General features: G+C 35.4%; 1 protein-coding gene across 1 annotated transcript in view; it reads left to right on the top strand.

Annotated features, from left to right (window-relative positions):
• The first annotated feature begins 600 nt into the window (after positions 1–600).
• The window catches only part of ND-B22 (NADH dehydrogenase (ubiquinone) B22 subunit), a 65,361-nt gene continuing 41,201 nt past the window's right edge, over positions 601–24,760 (top strand). Inside the window, exons 1-2 of the mRNA XM_090396814.1 lie at positions 601–833; positions 7,162–7,304. Of these exons, the coding sequence (XP_090252940.1) occupies positions 730–833; positions 7,162–7,304 (247 nt within the window). The 5' untranslated portion in view covers positions 601–729. The remainder of the gene's footprint in view (positions 834–7,161; positions 7,305–24,760) is intronic.

Below are 24,760 nucleotides of genomic sequence, written 5' to 3'. Positions count from 1 at the left end.
TTTGACACCTCCAGGGAGTCCAAAGACTCATCGAGGGAGAGTGTGCCAACAGCATTGAACGTTGGCACACTCTCCGTGGTCAGTAGTTGGAAGGCTGTGCCAACAGCCTTCCAACTACTAACCACGCTCAAACTTGTGCAACTCTCCGTCACTCAACTACTACACAGAACCTATACTGCCCACAACCACCCCCAATACAACTAGTATTTTTTGTCTGTAAATTGCATGTGTTCTGAAGGGCCGATTTTTCTGTATGCGGGATGAAAAACTCGAGTTTCCGGGAGGAAAAAAACCTGCTACTTCCATAGGAGATTGGCTAACTCACATTCAATTGAAAAAGTCCATATAAAGATTCTTTCTGTCATGACGAGAATCGAATATTTCATTAAAGATCGTCTTTTCTTCAAGATCGTTATCGGTTTTTTTCCGTGTATAAATCTGTATGAGAGTTAATTTATTACAAGTTAAAATATAATCTAGCAATTATTATTCGATCAATTTTAGATTTTTAATTCGTCCAGCTTTCCCTTTTCTGTTCACTCAATAAAAATATTGTGGAGATAAATTCCTACGATGACGTCTCCGCCTAGTGGTCGTCATTCGCTTTAAGTGTGTTCCACGGAACTTTGAGGTCGTTTGATTTCAAAGTAAAACTTCAATATTTATATGGAGTTGCTTTTTACCTTCAAGCCATTACTTTGTTTGTAGAGAATAAGTGATAAGTATATAATGGCTGCACCTTATTTGCAAACTACAGTTATTAGTCATACCCGGAGAGTGCAGAGTTTATATAAGCGAGCCTTACGAACTCTTGGAGACTGGATTCACAACAAGTAATATATGTGTTTAGCTAAGTAGGCTTGCCAGTGCTTTTAACCCCCCCCCCTCCCACTTTATAACGCATAATTCACTATCTAAAGTATTGTTCTTTCTGGCAGAATTAATGCAGTATTTGGCTTTTCTACCCGTACGAGAAGGATACTATTAAGTTTAATTTCGAGGATTGTGTGTATATATGCGCAGAAAGAGACCGCGATGAGTTCCTGGAGGTGTCACGTAATTATAGTAAAATTCAATGCAGAGAAGCATCGCCATTGGAACTCAATCTTGAAGAATAGAATGCCCTGATTATCTCATACAGCTATTTACAGTGAAATTATCGTTACAGCAAACTTCCATGTAAATCAATAGCCTCGTTATGGCTAATGTAAATAACTTCCATGTAAATTAATACCCTCATTATGGGAGTCTCATTCAGTGAGCAGCATATCTATCATATTGAACCGAAAACTTGTTCACTCTCTCATGTAAAAATGTTTACTCCTCACTCTCATATAGCTTGCAGGGATAAACTCATTCTCCCTTGTTCCCTCTCTCTATCTCACTTTCCACTCTGTATAATCACTTTGGTGTTAATCTGGTAATTAACCCCCCCCCCCCTTTCGAACTCTTGCTAACTTTATATTTATCATATCATTCCCCTTTTCACATCCTTATGCTCTGTTGCTTTTACAGCATACTGGAAACTAGGTGACCAATATGAGGAGTAGCCCACATGTATTATGACCAGTACAGGAATACCTTGTATAGCACGGTTTTGAACAACGCGAGTTTTGGTCTAACGCGGTTTTTATTATTACACTTATCATTATTACACTTATCATTATTACACTAACATTGTTAACACTGACTGGCTATTCCCGGGCACCGCAAGTGACAGTCGATAGCCACATTTATGCAGTAGTTATTCCATTGGTTCTCATGTAGACACATTCTTTCCCTGTGGCATTTTATTATTTACGTTAATATTAGCATTTAATATTTTTTTTATTAATTAAGTATGAGTGAAAAGAGACAAAACAAAGAAGACACTGTTGGAGTAACAAAAAAATGCAAGTGGTTGACATTAGAGAAGAAACTTGAAATTATAAAATGTCAAGACAGTGGCGCTTTGTTTGCTAAAATAGCACGTGAGAATTCAATGAATGAGTCATCTGTACGAACAATTATTCAGAGCAAAGAAAAGATTAAACAACATGGAATGAGCACCGCTTCTTATATGTCAAAAGTGATCACGAATAATTGATCTTCTACAATGGAAAATATGGAACGCCTTCTAATGATCTGGATTGAAGATTGTAATCAGAAAAAAGATTCCTTTGAGTCAAATGATAATCCAGGCAAAAAGTCTATATGATAAAATAAAAGCGAAAATGAAGGAGTTACAACCAGTGAAACGTTTATAGCAAGTTGCGGGTGGTTCTACAATTTCAAAAAGCATATGGGACTCCATAACGTAAGAATCCAAGGTGAAAGCGCAAGTGCTGACACTAAAACTGCAGAATTATTTCCCAGTGAATTGAAGGAGCTTATTGAGAAGGAAGGCTACACAGATGATCAAATTTTTAACGCTGACGAGACTGGCTTGTTCTGGAAAAGAATGCCATCGTGCACATTTCTAGCAGAGAAGGAAAAAGCACAAGCTGGGTATAAAGTGTCAAAAGACCGATTGATACTTTTACTAGGCGGTAATGCATCAGGTGATTTAAAATTGAAGCCACTGTTAGTGTACAGAGCGGAAAACTCAAGAGCTCTTAAGGGCTTTACAAAGAACAATTTACCTGTTCATTGGCGTTCGAACAAAAAACGTGGGTGACTCATTCAGTTTTCGAGGACTGGTTTAAAACTTGTTTTTGCCCTGAAGTTAAAAGCTATTGTAAAAGGAATGATATTCCTTCCAAAATTTCGCTTTTATTAGACAATGAGCCAGGCCATCCAACTCTATTGATTGACTTAGATGAAAATGTCAAGATTAATTTTTTCCCTCCAAGAACAACATCAATTCTGAGCCAATGGATTAAGGCATTATCTCCACTTTCAAGGCTTACAATTTAAGATGAGCTTTTGCTCAAGCTATTAAAGCTGCAGCAGAAGAAGATTCTTGGACTTTGAGTGAATTTTGGAAGAAATTTAACATAAAAGATGCCATTCAAAATATTTATGAATCTTGGCAAGAGGTGACTCAAAGCAACATGAGAGTCATATGGCATAATATCTTGTCGCATTGTTCAAAGAACTTTGTTGGCTTTTGCAACACAGAAAGAAGAAATCTCAACAGAAATTGTGCAGATGGGCAAAGATCTTGGTTTTACAAGTTTCGATTGTAACAATGTGAACGAATGTATTGATTCTCATTTAAATGATCTGGATGATGAAACCCTTTTGGAGTTGGAACAACAATGAGCCTATGAAGCAGACGAAGATGACCCCACTGATGTCATGGTTGAAGAATTTTCCTTTGATGACCTTTCAACTTTTGTGAGAAAAATCGACAAAGCTTCCGACTTTCTCATAAATGCCGACCCGAATTACGAAAGAAGCATCAAAGTTAGACCAAGTCTCAATAATGCCATCAAATGCTACAGAGATCTAGCACTTGAAGAGACATGGAAGACAAGGATGGTTCAATGAACACTAAAAGACTACTTTAGTAAAAAGTAAATTACTGTATGCTAAAATTGAAGCAACATTTGTTTTGTTTTCTACAACTTTTATATCAGTTTAAAAAGATTTTATTTGTTATTTAGTTAATAAAAATAATTTTTTTTTTCATTTTTAAACATTTTTATTATCCTAAATTTTTGTAATAAACAAATTAAATTGAAAACCTTTATAAATAGACATCGAACAGGGTAGTTTTGCATAGCGCGGACGCTTCTTGGAACCAATTAACCGCGCTATACAAGGTATTCCTGTATTTTATGTGGTGCCACACACACAGTGCACATCACACTCACACTGCAACCTTTATAATAGTTGCAATGTGATGTATGCTTTAAACTTCAGACTGTCATTCTTAATCTCAGATCTCGAGTCTCGTCTCTTGAATTGCAGTTCCACCATTAAGTACACAACATTATATCTCTGTACTCCAACAACACCTTGCACTTAGTAACATTAAAACTGCAACTGCATGCATTCCATCTTGACAGTTCGTTCAAATATTTTTTGAAGAATATCTTGCAAATGGTTACTTTAACTACACAACAATACGCAATCTGTCGTGTAGTTAAAGTGGCCTTTTGCAATTAATCCTGAACACTTCATGGAGTTGTCATGCAATAATAATTTTTAACAGTAATGCTGTTATGTTTCAGTAAACATAACTATTTCTAATATATCTGTTATACCCAAGCACAAAGTAGTACCAGGAAGAATGCTAGTTATGCTAAAATAGATTCCATTACTTGTCTGGGGATCTCTTTAAAGTATCTATCTAGACATCTGTTATTAAACATCTGTAGTAGATGTTTATCCTAGTGTTTGGATATTCATTTGCTAAAATAATGTTAAGTCAAACTTGCTATTATTTTAAAATTGTCTACCAATACACAGTGCCTTCAAAAATATAAAAATAATCTTGCAATTTTAAGTTTGTTCATTCCATTAACAGCTGTATACACTTATTCAAATTTCCTTTTTATTCACTTTGTCTCTAAAGTGTGCATCCAACAAAATTATTATTATTATTATTACAGGCAGCTCCAAGGAGTCCTTAGACTCATCGAGAGAGGCCCAACATCATGTCAAGAACAATATTCAACATTCACACAGTATCTATCATACTTCACCTTGAACTCATTTACAGTCATGGCACCCACAACAGACTCTGGCAGCTTATTTCACTCATTTACCACTCTCCAAGTAAAAAACCTAGCTCTAACACCCTTGCTAACCACACTCTTACCAAGCTTCTATGGATGGCCCCTAGTCCTCCCATTACCAGTCCTATTCTCAAAAATATCAGTAATTTGAATGTCTCAATCATATCACCCCTTTCCTGCCTATCAACCAATTTCTGCAGCCCATAAATCTTCAACTTGTTCTCATAAGGTTCATTCAATAGTCCTGCTATTATCTTGGTCACTTGTCTCTGGATCCTCTCCACCTCCTTCCCATCCATAATAAACCCTGGTGCCCATATCTGGGAACAGTAGTCTAGATGGGGTCTTATCAAGATTCGATACATAGGAACAATAACCTATTTATGTCTGTTAAAGTCTTTTTCAGCAACCAAGTGATTTGATGAGCTGATTTTGCCACTTTTGCGATGTGTCCCCCTAAGCTTCAACTCTATCCACCAACACTTCCAAATCCCTGGCCTCGTCAATCTCTTGGGGTACAGTTCCACCAATGTGGTTTACTGCTGCTAATCTTCTTACTCCAAAATGCAAAACCTTAAATTTTTCCACATTAAATTGACATCCATTCTCCTTTGCCCAGTCCTCCAAACTATCCAAATCATTCTGCAAAAGTTTGACATCCTGAGCATTCACTATTGCTCTACCCAACTTTGCATCATCTGCAAACAGATGCACAGTTCCTCTCAGATCCTTTTCTATGTCATTAATGATTGGTCTCTCTGTCACCCTCTAATTGGGAAACCAGCTTTCTCTAGTTGTTCACTGCATGTCATGGTATATGGCTCCCTCTCTCTTCAAGCTTCACCACAAATAGGAGTGCCTCTGGGCTCTGTCCTATCACCTACTCTTTTTTCTGCTGCGTATAAATAATTACTCTCCATGAATCCTAATCATTTAACAAATTATGCAGTGTTCAGACATCCCAAGCTTTAAAATGATCTTTAAAGTGCATTAAACACTAATCTCCATATCATCTTTCAGTGAAAAAGTAATCTAGTCATCACCTTTTCATGTCATCAAAATACAGTCTTCTCTTTTCTCTCTCAAAATAAATCTCGGCTCACTTACCATTATCCCCACTAATACACGAATCACTCAACATGACCAGATATCTGTACTTGAACTAAGATTTACCTTAAGCCTCTCCTGGCATACACACATCACAGCATTAAATTCTCACCATCAACTCTAAAAATAGGCATTCTGTTCAGCTCAAGATGTCATTTTTCATTCCTGCCATTTTCTCAAGATGCCCATACAGCTACTAACTATACAAATCCCAAATCCATCCATCTTTAGAATACTGTTCACATGTTTTGAGCAGTGAACATAAACTCTCCCAAAAAATTCTTTATGCTGTTGTGAGAGGGAAGAAATTTAGCTCATAGATGATCCTTCGCTTCACCTCTGTTTCACAGATGCAATGTTTCAGTACTGTCTATTCTAAGTACTTCCATGGTCACTGTTCTGTCAGACTGGTAACCATATTCCCTGTACTTCTATTTGGCTATTAAAACAAGTGCAGAAGCTATCCAGCATTATTTATCCGTGCAGTTGCACATTAAATCTGCTTCTCCTTTTCATCTTTTATCCCATCTATCTCTGTTATTTTGAATAGCCCTTCTCCTGAAGTATTCATAAAAGCTACAACTTGCACCTCCAAAAAAAATTTCAGCTAGTTTCTTCTTTCTCAATCCTCACTTTCATCCTCTTCCACAGCAATAATATGCTTATAGATTCTTTGATCTCTCGTGTATAGGATCAGTATTAAAAAATAAGAAAAAGCTCAACTTCCTAGGCATAATGCAAAAGGGAGCAAGATATCCCACTTTTGCTTTGTGTCTTTATCTTCAACTACCTGTCAATCATTATCCCTCCCCTCTCCCCAACTCTTATCCTCAGCAGTTTCCTGTAGTTCAATTTCATTATTACATTAATCATTGTAATACACTGTTTGTAATCTTTTTATCACAATGCATAACGTTACATTTTGCTGTATTAAATTGGCAAGCATTATCCTGCAGACTTTATATTATCTTCATTAGTTTTGCCCCGTGCAGTTTAGCATATCAGTGAGCATCTCTAAATATTTTCCCTCAAAACATTCTCACTGTCATTAGCTTACAGCAGTAGCTCAAGTATAGGGTTTGTGGTGAATAAATATAAAGAAAAGTGTACACAATGTTTTTTGACGAATCTCTCCTTGATGTTTAAATAAAGTTTTTTTTAAATTTATCATATAATAGAATTACTAGCTATGGAAAATACATATTCATAATTCTGTGCATTTGTTAAATGTGATGTTTATTATTGCTAACTATGAATGAGTGTTGTTTTTACTGATCAATTGTACGTTATTTCAAACTATTCAGTAATGTAGTTAAATTATTAAATTGAAGAACCAGCACTTTTGCTAAATAGAAACTTCTAAAATATAGTATTCTACTCTTCCTTACAGACCTGGATATCGTTTTAATGCTGTGCTGCTAAGACAAAGATTTGACTTAAACCGAAATGAAAAGGATATGAGAAAAGCTAAAATTCTCTTAGAAGAAGGTGAAAAAGAGCTGTTTGAAAAGATGCATTACCAGCCATTTTACTGTATGTAAAAGTTTCCAATTTAATAATTTATCTTTGCTATATATAATTTAGTATATAGAAAGTATTGAGAAACTTCTTTTTCACTGTCGTCAACAAACTAATGAAGATTCTACTACCCCAGAGCTTACATTTCCTTGCCTTACATTAGTTCCCTCTCCCCCAAACTGTCTAGATTTTTAAAAAGTTCGACATCAAAACATGTTCCTCTACTCTTCCTAAACTCCGATTTATCCTTAGTCAGGCAAAAGAAAAACATCATCTTCAGTTCCCAGGCTTTCATGTGGTATCCTTCAATTGCCCAAGCTAAATCCAAAAAAAAAGCATAGTGTATCCATTTCCTTTATCCAGCTCATCCATTACATTGTTATGAAATGAGCAAATTGCTGAAACATGACCTCCTTTTTAATAAACTCATTCTGTTCCTTGCAGAGTATAGCTCATCTGTCAATCATTTCTGTATGTGTGTCCTTACCAATTGATCTAAAATCTTCACTACCACATCTAGATACTTATAGATCAGTAGTCAGGCATGTTAGTTGTTGCACCACCCTGTATTACAGAACTGTCATACATTCTTTCGATTTCTATGGTATTTTTCTTGAGCTGAGACTCAAGTTATACAAACATGTCAAAGAACTAGCCAATTTAGCTGATCATTCCTTGCATACATGATAATATTCTATCTGTTCTTGCTATTGCTAAATTCTTATTCTGGTTATGCAACAGTTCTTCAACCTCACTCTCATGTACTTTTATCTCTTCATCCAGTACAGTTGTAATAGTACTCTGTGCAGTATGTTATATCTTAGATATCTTTGATATATCTTAGCATAGTGAGCACTCATCAATTGAACAATCTCATCAACTTCTGACACAAGAGTACAATCTGCATTCAGTAAAGTTATTCTTCTACATTCATTCATTTATTCTTTATTTACTTGTAACATAACGATAAATTTCTTTTGGGTTGCCCTTAGTCTGCATAATCAGTTTTTTCTTTTCATACTCTTTTCTTTTTATTTTCCAAGTTTTCTATCCTTCCAAAATATAGAATGATGGTACAACATGACAAAATTTCATGCCGGCTGGGGCGTCGCCCGGTTAAACAAGGCCCCCGTTGTTTTCACCAGGAACCAGGGCGAACAGCGAAAATTCAGCTACTGGAACAAATCTGAAAATAAACCCCAACTCAACATCACCAGAGTTAAAGATCGGTACTATCAACGTAAGAAGCCTGAATGGCAAAGAAATGGAGCTAGCTGAGGAATTAGATAAGTACCAGATCGACATAATAGGGGTGACTGAAACAAAAAAGACCAAAACTGGTGAGATCTTTCTGAGCAATAAATACAAAATGTTATATTCAGGCAATGACAATCAAGGAAAAGAAGGAGTAGCCATGGTATTCAACACAAAATACGAGGCTAATCTTCTTGAATGGCAGTCAGTCTCAAGTAGAGTAATGTGAGCAAATATGAGAATGGGGAACTGGACAGTGAGACTTATTTGTGCCTATGGTCCCACAAGGTAGAAGTGGAGGAATTTTTTGAGGCTTTAGAAAAAGCAACTGACACAATGAAAAATGAAAAGTTGGTCCTTGTTGGGGATCTAAATAGCAGAGTAGGAAATGATTGTGAGACATACAAAAATATTTTGGGAAAATTTGTAGAAAAGAGCAAAGCTAATAATAATGGCAAATATATGTTGGATTTCTGCTCAGGACATGGACTGGTTATTACTAACACCATGTTCCAACATAAAAATGTGCACAAATTCACATGGAGAGAAGAGGCTAGGAATAAGAAAAGTCTCATTGACTATGTTATTGTTGATAGTGATGTTTTCTCCCTGGTGCAGGACACCAGAGTGTACAGAGGATTTGAAATTGGAAGTGATCCCTATTTAGTCTTGAGCAGGATAAAATTGAATTTCATATTGAAAAGAATAACATGTAAGAAAGTTTTAAAGCGAATAAAAGTTGAGCAGCTCTCAGATGTGAACTGTAGGCCAAAATACACAAAGATTATTGAAGAAAAAATTAAAGAGTTTGAGAACAGGAATCAAACCTTGGAGATTCAGTGGCAAACTCTGAAGAAAACATTGATTGATTCTGCCAGAGAGGCATGTGGTGAGGTTATCTGTAAGGATAAAAAAATCGGAACTCCCTGGTGGACACAGGAAGTTAAAGAGGCAGTGAAGGAAAAGAAGAAAGCATACCAAAAGTTCCTGTCAAATAAGTCGGCTTGTGCTCTTAGAGAATATAGAGACAAATGCAAGAATGCTAAACACTGTGTAAAACTAGCTAAACAAAAAGTCATGGGAGGATTTTGGCAAGAATATAGAAAATAAATATCAAGAAGGTGGCAAAATATTCTGGAGGTTGTTGAAGAAGCTTAAGAATGGAGGAAAGAGTGCTGTAAAAGGAATTAGAGATGATAAAGGTAACATGAAAACGGGAGAAAAAGATATCCTTGAAGTATGGAGTAATTACTTTGAAAAACTGCTAAATGAAACAAGCAGTGATGACAGCAGAGTGGTAAAAAACAAGTCAGAAATACATATCCATACTTGAAGTAGAAAAAGCCATCAAAGGCTTGAAATGTGGAAAGGCAGCAGGAGTAGATGATATTCGACCAGAAATGCTGAAGTATGGTGGTATAAGAGTCCTAAAGTGGCTGCACTGCATAGTTCAGAAAGCCTGGACAGAGGGACAAATTCCCGATGACTGGAGTAGAGCTCTCATAGTACCCATATATAAAAAGGGAAATAAAACTGCATGTGAGAATTACAGAGGTATTTCCCTACTGAGTGTTCCGGGCAAGATCTATGCAAGTATACTTGAGAAACGGTTGAGAAGAATTGTGGAAGAAAAGCTTGGTGAAGAACAAGCTGGATTCAGGCCAAATAGAGGCTGTCAGAATCAGATCTTCACTTTACGACAAATAGTCGAGAAAGCATGGGAATATAACAAAGATCTGTATTTAAGTTTTGTCGATCTGGAAAAGGCATATGACAAGGTGCCAAGAGAGAAGCTATTCAATACGCTGCAGTTATATGGTGTCAATGGGACATTATATCAAGCAATACTTAGTCTTTATTTGAGTTGTAAGTCAGCAGTTAGAATTGAAGGAAGTACAGGAAGATGGTTTAATGTTAAATCTTGTGTGAGACAAGGATGTACATTATCCTCTGTTATTCATTATCTGTATGGATCACATTATGAAGGAAAGTGGTATTAAACATGATATCAAAATTGGAGATGTTAATGTCAGCTCTTTGCTTTATGCGGATGATGTTATACTTCTAAATAAATCTGCTACAAGTCTGCAAGATTCTCTGACTAAATTGAATAGCTGTTATAATAGATATGGTATGAAGGGCAGCAATAAAAAGACAAAGACAATGAAAATAGGCAGAATCATTGAAAATGTCAACTGTGTTGTGAATGGAGAACCAGTGGAACAAGTAAAACATTTCAGCTATTTAGGCACGATTTTTACTGAAGATGGTAAATTAAATATAGAAATAGACAACAGAATAAGCAAAGCTGGTATGGTGGGAAGTCAATTGAATAAATTCATATGGAATAAGAGAGAAATTAGTCGGAACACTAAATTAGCTGTGTACAAGACAGTGTTCAAACCAGCTTTAACTTATGGATCCGAGAGCTGGGTCAGAAGTACAACACTTGACCAAAGACTAGAGACTACAGATATGAGAATCCTGAGAAAGATTATAGGCGTGAACAGATGGCATCAATGGCAATATCATATTAAAAACGAAGATATTAGGAAAAAACTTGACATTGTCAGCATCCAGGAATGTGTTAGCAGAGCTAATCTCAGGTGGTATGGTCACTTAAACAGAATGGGTGAGGAAAGATTAGCAAAACACGTGTTCTCTGCCAGGTTGGCAGTGAAACGACCTAGAGGAAGACCAAGATATAGGTGGATTGATACTGTACAAAGTGCTTTAGACGATAGAAATATAAGATCTGATAATGTTGGAGTCTTGACAAGTAACAGACTGATTTGGAGGAAAATTGTAGATAGGAAATTAATAATAATGTAATTTTTTCATGTAGTACTATCATATCCTGTACACCCCTTGAGGGTAAATGGCAGGAATTTGATGATGAAGTTTTCTATCCAGAGTTTTTCTTAGCCTTCTCTCAAGTATGCCTTGCAGAAATCTTAAATCAGAAAATTCTTCTGTAATTTTCACATTCAGTTTTATTTCCATGTTTTTAGATGGATACTATGAGAATTCTGCTTCAGTCATCTGAAATTCGACCCTCTTGATTGCATTCTTCTTGAATGTTCTCTAGAGGAAATTGTGATGTCACTGTTTGATTAGTAGTCTCAAAGTATTTACTCCGGACATCTAGAATACGAGGTGTGGCTATTAAATAACGAGACTGGTTGCAAAAATGTGGTTTATTATTACAGTTGTACAACTTAATTGTTTTCCCCTTCACCATACTCTCCTCCTCTAGCTATACACCGTTGCATACGGATTTTCCATTGTTGGAAGCAGTGCTGCAAGTCATCAGGTGTTATCTGCTTCAGTAGCACTGCAGTTTTCTCCTTTACCTCATCCACTGACTGAAAATGGGTGCCCTTCAATGCGGATTTCAACTTTGAATACTACGGCGATTAAGGTGGATGGTCCAACACTGGGATCTTCTTATCAGCCAGATACTGCTTTACAGACAGTATCTGACTTTACAGTGCACTGTGAGCTGGAGCGTTGTCCTGTTGGAGAATCCAAGCATTGTTCTTCCACAGATCGGATCTCTTCTTCCTTACTCGTTCTCTCAGCTTGGCCAGAACTTCAAGGTAATCATGTTGGTTAACTGTCTGACCCTCTGGCACCCATTCAACCATTACCACACCATTGATATCAAAAAAAAAAAAAAAAAAAAAAAAAAAAAAAAAAAAAAAAAAAAAAAAAACGATTAGCATTGCCTTCAGTTTTGACGTTCTCATTCTTGCTTTTTTTCATTCTCGGTGACAATGCTCTTTTGGATCGTACTGGAAAATCCATATCTCATCACATGTATTGATCTTCTCCTGCAAGTCCAGCTCTTCTGTCAGCCATTCCATGATGTCAGTGCAAATTTGTTTCCAGACTTCTTTCTGCTCCTGATACAAGTTTTTGGGAACCATTTTGGCACAGACTTTGTTCATGTTTAATTGCTCATGCAAAATTTGTCATAAAGTCTCCTTATCAATGTGCACCATGTCTGTTATCATCCATATGCTTAATCGGCGATCGTTGTGTACAATTTCATTAATTTTCGTAATGTTTTGTTCGGTTACTGCCGTGACAGGGCGACCTGGTCATTCGTCATCTTCAACATTTTCTCAACCTTCAGCAAAGCGTTTGTGGCATTCAAACATTCGTGCATGTGACATTACATTATCACTGTACACCTTCTGCAACAGTTTCACTCGGTTGGTGATTTCTTCAATTTCACGAGGAATTTGAGATTAATGCGCTGCTCGAGTTTAACGTTAGACGTTAGTCTGGCAAAGTGACTTCACACATGTTTCTTTTATAACTGTCTACAGACTAACTATGAGCAACAGCAAAGAATGCTTTTCTCAATTGCTTCTAGAACCTTCAAAGTCATTCATGCTCAAGTGCATCCAACTGCTACGAGTACACAATTTGCAGTGCACCTTGTCTCATTATTTAATAGCCACACCTCGTATCTTTAGTATCCACAATGATTCCTTTTATAGTATTTCTTTCCTGATATTTAACTTCTGTGTTCTTTCCAAACCTCCCCATGACTTATTTTGCTAGGTTGTCACCTTAGCTCAATTTTTTTCAATTTGATATTCAATTTTATCCTGCTCAAAACTAAATGATGATTGTGTCTTCTCTCCGTTTGAATTTGTGTACATCTTCAACAGAAATCCAGCAGCTACTTACTAGAATCACTTTGCTCTTTTTTCCAAAAACATTTCTATATGGCTGGTAATAACCTTATGTAATGCCTTTAAAAAAATTCATTCACTTCTTCCTTAATAGAATCTTCTGTAGGATCATAGACACAAATCGGTCTCATTGTTTACTTCACTATTCTTTTTCACCAATCGACCAACCTTTGCCGGCAAAGGTTGGTCGATTGGTAGAGCCTCTGCTACTAATGGCTCAGTTAAGTAAGTTTGAGCGCGGTTAGTAGTTGGAAGGGGCCAATCGTTCGATGCTGTCGGCACACTCTCCCTCGATGAGTCTGTTGACTCCCTGGAGGTGTCAAAATAATAATAATAATAATAATAATAATTCTGATGTTTCTGCATATCACTCTCGTCATCATAACACTAATTACAGGTATAGACCATATTGGTCTGTTCCGGTCTCATTATCCATCCAATATCCTTTTTTGCGGTCTACCCTGCCATCTCTTTCCATTTGGCTTATATTTTAGTATTTGTTTAGGATGTCGGGTGTTGGCCATTCGGTTTACATGTTCAATCCATTTTTGTTTATGATTGTTTGGTTTTTCTTTTAATGATTTTGTTTTTAGTTCTTTTAAAATATCTTTGTTCCTTTTTTGATCTAATAATGTGTATTTTGCAGTTCTCTCATAAATCTCATTTCACTTGTTTTTATTTTTTGTTTAATTTTAATTAACTTAACTCCTAGGAGCTGTATTATTGTTCAACATTATGAGAGAAGGTTACTACCCAGACCGGTTTCAACCTTTTTTGAGGTCTCATCAGTGAGTAGGTAGACCAAGTTAATACCAAGTTTGTAGTGAACAGAACTTGCATCCCTTCTATGAGATTTGCCAAGAGGTGTCCTATTAAATTAGTAATTATAATGAAGAGCCAAAGGCTTCAATTCGGCGACATGAACTTATTTAAGTTAAGGGATGTTATATCCCATATTGTTTCTTAGCCGAATGAGAAACTCAAAGAGTTTCATGCCGAATATAAAAACTATATAAAGTTCGGCGATTATTCTGTGATTAACTGGTCTGGGTAGTGACCTTCTCTCATAATGTTGAACAATAATACAGCTCCTAGGAGTTAAGTTCACATTATGGGTAAATATCAAAAATAGTTAAATAAATTCTTTGTTTATCTTGTTAGTTTATTGCCCAAATTTCATTGTCATATATAATTTGGGCACTGCTAAAGTATTGTATATTTTCAAGCGTGTTTCTTTTTGTACTATATTTGGGTCAAGTGTTCTATTTATCAGGCCTATAATCTGTAAAAATTTTGAAGTTTTAATTTTGTCTTTTTCTCCTTCATATGATATTTCACATCCAAGATAACTGAAAGTATTTATCTGTTCTGTTATTTTATTATTAATAACTATTTTGCTTCTAACTGGAGTTTGTCCACAAAATGCCATTGTTTTTTTCAGTTTTGGAAATTTTCATTCCAAAGTATTCTACTATAATGTTTAAATTATATATTGCTCTTTGTAAATTGTCTTCCTTATGTGATATTATTACCTGATCATCTGCAAATAATAGCGTATTTATTTTGTTATTCCCAGAAATTTCTATATCTTGATTGTTTAAGGTGGAACACCTTAAACAATCAAGTAAATATCGAAAAAGTAAATATCGAAAAGTATTGGAGACAGAAGGCATCCCTGTCTTACTCCTTGGTTTATAGATTGTTTTTCAGACAACTTTTCATTTATTTTTATTTCATTATCTTTATATATATTCAATATTGCATTTAGTAAAATATTAGGTATATTTATTCTTTTTACTTTGTCAAATGCTTTTTCGTAATCTATAAACAAAAAGATGAGTTTCCAAATTAAATTCTCTTCTTTTTTCTATAAGTAGTTTTAAACAGAAAGCAGCATCTATTGTAGAGGGTCCTTTTCTAAATTCATTTTGACATTCTAATAATATTTTTTTTACTGTATTTTTTAGTTTTTCATTAAGTATTCTGCTATATATTATGTAGCACGTATTCAATAAACTAATACCTCTGTAGTTAGCAGGTTTTGTTTTATCCCCTTTTAAAAATATAGGTATCACTATGCTTGTATTCCATTCTATTGGTATTTGTCCATTTGTATGTATTTTATTTAAAAATTTGAGTAATCTTTAATGAAATTTTTTTCCAGCAAATTTATACTGTTCAGAGTTTATCCCATCTTCTGCTGATTTGCTATTTTTTATTTTATTTAGGTTATCCTTTAATTCTTTCATTGTTATCATATACCTTATTATACCTTACAAAATACCTTAAATACCATTTAAGGTATTTTGTAAGTTTCTGGTGTAATTATTTTGATGTGCCAGTATTATCCGTCCAAAGATCTGTAAAGTAATCCAAGAATTCTTTTACATCTATTTCACAATTTATATTTGCCGTTTTTTTTATATCTGCATTCATGTATTTTGTATGCATTGAGTCTTATTTTGTATATGTCATTTTCTAGATATGATACACATTTTTCCCAGCTTTCTCTGTGTCTGGTTTCTCTTTTGGCTGTTGCTCGTCTTTTTTTTTTTTTTTTTTTATATTCATTCTTTTATCTTCATGTTTTTTGCTACTTAACCATCTTTTAAAAACCAGCTTTTTATTTTCAATTATTGTTTTTATTTCATTGTCCCATATGTGTAATTTTTTATTTTTATGATATTTTTTGTGTGTTCTTAGACTTTCATATGCTGCTGATGCAATAATTTCTTTTATATTATTCCATTCTTTCTCAGTATCTTCATTTTCTTATATTTTTTCTAAGTAGTTATTAATCCTCTGTTGGCATAAATTTCTTGTACTTGAATCATTTAGTAGTCTTACTTTGTAATTAGATTTTGTTTCTCCAGTTTGTCAATTTTTTTGTATTTTTTGTAGCCAGTTTGGTGGAAATCTTAGTTTTGCCTGTACTAAATAGTGATCTGTGTCAATTTCTAGCCCTCTTCTAACTTTAACATCTAGCAAGAGGTTTGCTGCTTTTTCATTTGCTATAAAGTAGTCTATTATTGATTTTTGTCCTTTTGCACACCATGTATATTTATGTATATTTTTGTTTGTAAAACGTATTCATTATTTTTAAATTATTGTATATTGTATAATCTATGAGTCGCTTTCCACTCAAACTGTAGTTTCCACTATCTCCTAAAAAAAAGGCAAGTCTAGTTGTCTTAAGGTGGCAACCCCACCAACTGGGATACCTATCGTCATGCTAGGCACTTGTCATAGGGAAACACATATTACTTTCAAGTCTCAACGAAATCCAAACCCGCATATCACTCTACTTGATATTACTACCTTTCTAGAAGATTATCCTTACATCTAGTGTTGAATACTATATCTACTCCTCATTTTAGTGATTATTATTATCTGAATGTAACTTTTTTTCTTTTTTTTTGTAACTCCAACATCCAAAAGGTTGTTGCATTTTCATCAAATTGTATAAGTGTCCATGATGTGCAGTTTCACTTTTTGGACATATATTTTGCCAAAACCTTAGCAATATTTTCTTATTTCTCCCCCACCAGCACACCCTCTTATTTCATCACCACCACAAGTTCCATGCCCAAAAATGTAAAGCAGAAAAACAACAAATCTTGTTCTCTTTGTGCAGCATGTGCTACCAAGATTAATCCCTGCCAGACCAGTTTTTTTTGCACACAATAGAAGTATAGCACACTTAGAATCTCCAGATATTAGGATAGACTGCACAGATGATCAAACGCATTACCACTGTGGCATTCATATATATACACCATGTAGCTTTTTTTGCTTTCTGCAGGTTACCTAAACATTTCAACTCTCTTGTTGTCAACCAGCAGGTCTTTCACCCACAGAATGGAATACTCTGATTTTGCAACTGTTTCAATAGATTGTTCAAAATCAAAGGATCTAGCAGGATCACCTGTTGTCTTCCCAGACAGCATATCTTCAGATTCCACTACAATGTGGAATCTCAGATTCCACTAAGAACGTTAATGCTGAGCTGTATACCATTGAGCTTGTTTTCAGCTACAAAGGTGCATTATATACGGATCCATGAAACCTTCATGGATACATACAATACAATTCATACAATCAATAAGGAAAATGAGGCTGAAGATACTGCATCTGGGTGATTTTTTTGTCCCTTATACTGCTATTTACAGGCAGATTATGAGGCAGACTTTTATTGCAGTGGCAGTCATCATGGAATAGACAACAATAAGCTCCATCAAATCAAGCCTGAAAAAATCAAATTGCAGCAGAGTAGTCTATGCAGAGACCATAAAGAGGAAGTTGTTCTTGCTTGGCTCTGCATAGGTCATCTCTTCATAGGAAGGAGTGTTAATGACATGCCTATGTGTGAGTTCTGTGGTACTAGGTTAAGCATCATTCACATTTTAATTGACTCTCCTCATCAATCAGCCCAGTCACTTTTAGTCATATTCATAATTCATCTGAGCTTTCTACACTTACCCAGGTGTTAGCAAATTCATCAAGTATTTCTATTTTTAAATTTTTGCAGAACATCAGTGTTTATCATTATATAAGTCATGTATTTAAAAATATTTTTATTTATAGAATGTAGTTGTTCTATATAGGCTTTTAATACCAGTTGGTTTTATCCATGTTTTTTTATGAACTTCTTTATGCTTAGTTAGTTACTTACCAGAGTTGGATAAATGAAATTAATCCTAGATGAGTCCCTACCTCCAGGGAGTTAGGGACTCATCTAGGGAGGCCACATACTGCACACACCAGTTGTCATATTTGTTCTTGAATTCATTCACGCTACTTGTACACACAATATCCAATGACAATTCATTCTAATCATGCACCACTCTATGAGAGAAAAATCTAGATCACATTCCCTTCTTTGTGGCATTCATTCTCAGCTTCCAAGGATACCCTTTTGTCCTTTCCCTGCTCTGCATAAAATGAAAAATTCCATCAACTGAAATTCATACAGAATTTCAGTTGATGGAATGTATGACCTTTTCAGAAGTTTGCAAGTCTTAATCATATCACCCTTCTTTCCCCTGTTTGCTGGTGTCTGCAGTCTACAAATTGTCAATCTGTCTTCATAATCATTATTCTACAATCCTGATATAATTTTTAACAGTCTCCTTTGAACTCTCTCCACTGTATCAGAATCACAGTGGAAACCAGGAGACCAGACCTACACACAATAGTCCAAGTGAGATCTTATCAAGGCCTGATAAGAGACGAAATGACATTCATATCTTTACATGTTAAATTTCGTTTCAGTATTGCAATTATCTTTTGAGTTGTATTTGCAATTTTTGTCACGTGACTTCTGAACTTCATCTTCCTATCTGCTAACATCCCAAGGTCTGTAGCCTAATCAGTTTCTTCTAGGATAATCCCACCAATATAATATGACATTAAATATCTGATCATGCCCAAGTGCCTGACTTTACATTTGCTGACATTAAATTGACAGCCATTTTCACATGCTCATAGTTCTAGTCTGTTCACATCAATCTGCAAGTACTGCATATTAGCTGCATTCCTGATTACCCTGCTTATCATCAGCAGCAAATAGCTGTAAATTACCTGTGAGATACTTCTCAGTGTCATTAATGTACAGATTGAATAACAGTGGACCAAGGCCTGATCCTTGTTGTACACCACTGGTTACCTTAAATCTTGCAGACTCATATTTCCCATATATTACTTTTTGATATGTCATTCAGCCATCATCTTATCCATTCTAATATTTTATAATCCAATCCCTTATTCTCCAATTTATGAAAATCTTCCATGCTATATTCTGTCAAAAGCCTTAGCAAAATCCAAAAGTATCATGATGTATTCATATTGGTTGCTGGAGAGGAAGAATATTGACCGTGCATGGGAAGCATTTAAAAAATACTTAAATGATGCAGTATCAGAATGTGTCCCAAGAGTTTGAAGAATAAATGATTAATGAGTCAAATGGATGTGTAATCTTATAAATTAAGAGATTCATAAGAAAAGGATAATTTGGAAGTAATACAGTATGCATAAGGATGATGTCCATTACAAATAAGCAGCAGATTAGAAGAGTTACAACTATTGTATGGAAAGCTTAGTCTGAGAATGAAAAGAAACTGGCTCTGCAAGCTAAAAATAATCCCAAAAATTCTATTGTTGCTGCAAGTAAAAGAAAGAATGTGTATGAAAGAATAACTCTACTGAATTCAGACGGTACGAGTGTGACAGATGCAGAAGAATTTATTCCTAATGAGTGCCCATTTTGCTAAAAGCTACCAACCTGGTGTATGCAATATTGAGTTCACTGCTACCTCTTCGCTGGATGAAGAAACTCAGGTGTATGAGGAGGAGCTATTAGAACTGTTGCACAAATTGAATAAGAATTCAGCAACAGGATAGCATGATGTTATAGCAGCATGGATGCTAAATGAGTGTTCAGTTGAACAGGCTATATAATTTGAGTCTCAGAACAGGGATGATTCCACAGGAGTGGAAAGAATGTATGGTAATCCCATTGCACAAGGGGGGGGTGCAAAGACTGATGAATCCAATTATCGACCAATCAGTATCTAATGAGTGGTGGTGGTGAAGATTTTGGAAAAGTTGGTTTTAGGGCTCACATTCAGAAATGGGTTGACACTGAATCTCTGCTTTGCAATGAACAGCATGAATTTACTAAGGGAAGGCCATGTTTTAGCAACTTGCTCACATTCTATAATAATGTAACCATTGAGCTAGACAAAAGGATACATTATCCTTTCCTAAATCATCCTTTTCTTATGATTCTCTTGATTTATAAGATTACACATCCATTTGACTCATTATCTATGTATTCTTGAAACTCTTGGGACAAATTCTGATATTGCATCATTTAAGTATTTTTTAAATGCTTCCCATACACTGTCAATATTCTTTCCCTCCAGCACCCAATACCATTGTATGCTAAACCCACTATATTCATCACCATTACAAATAAGCAGCAGATTAGAAGAGTTATCTGTAAAGAAGTTATCTGTATTAGAAGAGATCCTCAGTAAAACTTTGACCTTGAGTTCCTTCTTTCACTTGATTCTTTAGGAAGTTGCCTTGCAAGAGCTCAGTAAATTCAGTTTCATTTATTTCATGAGATTTTATTGCTATGTTTGGTTAAAGTCACCCATTATGATTACTTCTTTTAGTACCAGTTTTTATTTGGTGATGCATTTCTTCATCACTAGCAGCCGATTCATCAGGTCTGTAACAACACCCCCACTGTATATTTGATCTTGTTAGATTCCAACTCACACCAAATGACTTCAGACTCACTGCTACATGAAAAACTGTTACTAGTATTATGATCATAGGTCTCAACACTAACTGGATTCAAGTCATCTGATATCATTAGCATCATGTCCCTCCTCCTGTCTATCTTTCCTAAAAATAAAGTATCTTTACGCTTGATACCAGTTAGTATGTCTGATTCTGATAGCCAGGCCTACAATCTGAGGTCCCAACATTTTTTCTTTGTTTCTGATACTTCTACCATTCATGTACAGAAATAATAAGCTACCTGCATGCTCTTTTGTATACTCTGTCTGTAGTTTGCACGACACAGTTGGATAACTTGCAGATCTCTCTTGTTCTCTAGTGTCTTATATACACGGACATCTTTGCACATGTTTGATGGGTATGGACCGGACAAACACAAAATTGAAATCTCTCTCTCTCTCTCCTCGTTATCATTTCTTGTAGATAAGCTTATACGTTGGTGATACATAACTGTTAATTTTAAGAAAAGAACAACATATATTATTATATTAACTAAATAACTTTAATTAATACTTCCAGTATTTTGGTAATGTTACATTACCATCTTCAGGGAACATAAAAATTAATGAAGTGTGCACGCAGGCACTAACACTGAGCAAAAATGGCTGAAGAAAACAACTGAAGTCAGTCCTAGAGTCCTAAAGGGGTGCCAGTTATTAAAGATAATAAAATATCTGTGAAGTACAATAATTCAACATCAAGCTGGAAACCAATAAATCGAGGAGTACATCAGGGTTGCCTTTAATATATACATAGATAAAATCATAAAAGAATGGAAGATTATTAATGGTGGAGGATTCAAGATAAACCGTAACACCAGATTAGCTACTCTTCTTTTTTGCTGATGACCAAATAATGCTGGAAATAATGAAGATGAACTACAAAAATCATTATGCAGTCTAAATAATCTGATAAAAACATATGGTATGGAAATATCAACAGACAAAACAAAAGTCATGGCCTTCAAAGGTGCTAATCCAATAAGAAGCAAAATAGTAATAAACAACAAAATAATAGAGCAATTAAATACATTCAAATATTTAGGTTGCACAATGTCATATGAAAATGAAGCTGATATAGAACCAAAGATACCAAACTTTTTAAAAGTAACAGGCATTATAAATAAAATTTTTAAACCCAATTATGTACAAAAACACACACGAATAAGAATCTATAATACAGTTGCTAAACCAACCATACTTTATGGCAGTGATATATAGACAATAAAAAAAGCAGATGAAAGAAGAATTGAATCATCCGAAATGAAATTTCTGTGCAGAACTGAAGGAGTCACAATAATGGACAAAATGAAAAGCAGCGAAATCAGAAAAAAACTTGGAATTATAACCTCCCTAAATGAAACAGTGATTTGCTATAGAGAAAAATGGAAAGAACACATTAGTATGTGTTCTTTCCATTTTTCTCTAAGAAGGAATAGAAGCAGAATACCTAAAAAAAATTCTAAATTACCACCCAAAAGATACTTGATGCAGAGGAAGACCCTTAAAAAGATGGAATTGAGTTCGGAACAGGCCGTGGCCTGTGAGCCTGGAAAGAAAGAAGAAACACCGATGCCATGACCTTTCCTGCTGATGGAACTGACTTTGTCTTCTTTGGTGCTGAACAACTGGCTTCTGTCCACTGCTTTGACTGCTGTTTGGATTCTGGTGGGTAATGGTAAATCTGAGTCTCATCCATGGTAATAAATCAATACACAAAATCAGTTTTATTCTGTTCAGAGATTTTCATGCGAGTGCGTTTTTGATCTGCTGTGAGCAAGCGTGGCACCCATCTTGCACAAAGCTTTTTCATATGCAATTCTTCATGCAAAATATATCATGCACGTTCTTTTGAAATGCCTATAGTCGCAGCAATTTCATGCACTTAGACTCGCCGGTCATTCAATACCGTATCGTGAACTTGATCAATGATTTCTGGTATTGTTATACTTTTTTGGACGTTCTTCACATGGATCATCTTCAAGGCTGGTTCTGCCACGTTTAAATTCGGTAGCCCATTTCTTAATTGTCGAAAATGAAGGGGAAGAGTGCCCATAAACTTTTATGAACTTTGAATGAATTTCTTTTGGCGTTAAACCTTCTTTTATAAAGAATTTTTATGACTGCACAATACTCGATTTTATCCTTTTCATGGGATACAGACAACACTTTTGCTTTTTGTTTTATACAAGTAGTATAAAACAAACTACTTGATAAAATGACTTGCAATTTCACATGGATGCTTATGACAGATGTACCAACTTAGAAAAAAAAAAACTTTGCCGATAATGTTGCCATCTATGGTTGAGGCCGAGAACTTTTCACACTACTTTCATAATTTATAACCAAGCAAAAAAAATTTCAATAACAGATGGAGAAGAAGCTGTTCATAAGAAGCTAGTAATTATCATCCTCACCAGCTATTCCCCCCCCCCCGCTGGATGAATGCTCCCCCCCTCCAAAAAAGTCTGCCTTTCTATTCCATCCAGAGATTTTTTATGCTATTTAGAGATCCAGTCATCTCTTTAATTTCATCCTTCCACCATCTCTTTGGTCCTCTTGTATAGCTCTATTTCCATCTCTGAGATACCAGTCAGATATCAACTTTTCAATTTTTCAGTGTTTCTTCTTGCAATGAGACCTGCCCACTGCTGTTTGGATTCTTTAATGGCTGTTATATCATTTATAACATCATTCAGTGAAGATGCGCTTACAGCACTCATAAGTAATCCATTCTACATGTGCTCACCAAAAGAACACCTAGCTCCCATGTGCTTCTTAAGTACACTATAGTCTCCCGCGATGAGTCTTCAGACTCCATGCCTGTATAATAATAATAATAATGTCTATTAATTTCCAGGAATGACCAAGTTTTACCTGCCAAATCTGGGGAATAGGTTGGAACATCCACCTTATTCCCCAGATTTGGCTCCCTCTCACTTCTGTCTTTTCCCAAAAGTAAAACTCTTCCTCCCTGGTCAGCGTTGTTAAATTCTGAATGAAAGTTGTAATATTTATTTTATCTTGATTTTGTATATTTTTCTACTTGTTTATAATTAGCTTTCATATTTGCTTGCAGTCGCTGCCTCAATTCTAGGCAGCCATTTAATTTAACAATAGTGATCAAAATAAGGAAGACAAAGGATTACCATTGGGTAGCGCTAATTCCTTTGTTTCGTTCCTGGTGCTAATCGCTTTTTGGATTTAGAGAAAATTTATATTATGCTGCCCACCCTAAATCCTAGACCAGAGAATAACTCAAAATCAGAGAATTCGCACTCAGAATAGTACACTATTATATAACTCCTATGTAATTTCGTTGAGTACTTAATTCATAAAACAACTTAATTTCTATTGCAGTCGTAGCCACCTTTATGCTTTACCTCCCACCTTGGTTCTATTTTTATGAGCGGTGCAATAGGAATAAATTCAGGCAAGTCAATAGATTAGCATAAAAGAAAGACATTTAATTATCAAATCAAGTAATTTACAGGTACTATCAAATACTGGCCTAAAATCACAACTATCTTGAGAATAAGCTTAATTAAATGATATAACCTCTCTCTTAACTATTTACAACATGAATCTGGATTAGAGCTTCAATTAGTGACTAAACATTCACTCAGTAATCAACATTCCTAAAGGTTATTGAAATAACAGACTGAGAGCACTTTATGATAACAACACATTCTTACACAATCCTTTTACCTAGAACATGAGGTTCCCCTTTCTCACTTAGCATAAGCCCTAGAGTCCTTTTGTTAACAGAACATGAATAACTTAAAGTTCTTTGCACGAACAATGATAATTCCTTTTAGCACAATTACATAACAGATCAAAGGTTTACTTTACCAGGGACTGTGGAATTACTTGGTCTTCTCTACACTTGTCTCGGTAGTACCTCTGTCTCATTGACCGTGCTCCTATTTGATGTCATCTGAAAGAATTGACCGGTGGGCTCGGACACGACTCACCTCCTTCAAAGTAAATAAACTCTGACTTGTCGCTATCGGGTCAAGTGGCTCGGCATGACTTGTTGATCTGCGCTGGGCCTTCTGCAGGATCAGGATCAGTGTCCGCTGAAGTACTGCTTGACTGATGGGCTACCTAGAGACATCTCCACGTGCTCCTATGACTTCTGAGGGATCTCCCGAACCTGATGACCAGTGGAACGAAGAGGGAAAAAAAGTCACGAGCTGGCGCC

This window comes from Typopeltis vanoorti, chromosome 1 (genome assembly GCF_054136105.1).
Source record: "Typopeltis vanoorti isolate ZY-2024b chromosome 1, IOZ_Tvanoo_1.0, whole genome shotgun sequence".
Taxonomy (NCBI): domain Eukaryota; kingdom Metazoa; phylum Arthropoda; class Arachnida; order Uropygi; family Thelyphonidae; genus Typopeltis; species Typopeltis vanoorti.
The sequence above is the reverse complement of the archived record's forward strand: the minus strand, read 5'-3'. Positions and strand labels throughout refer to the sequence as shown.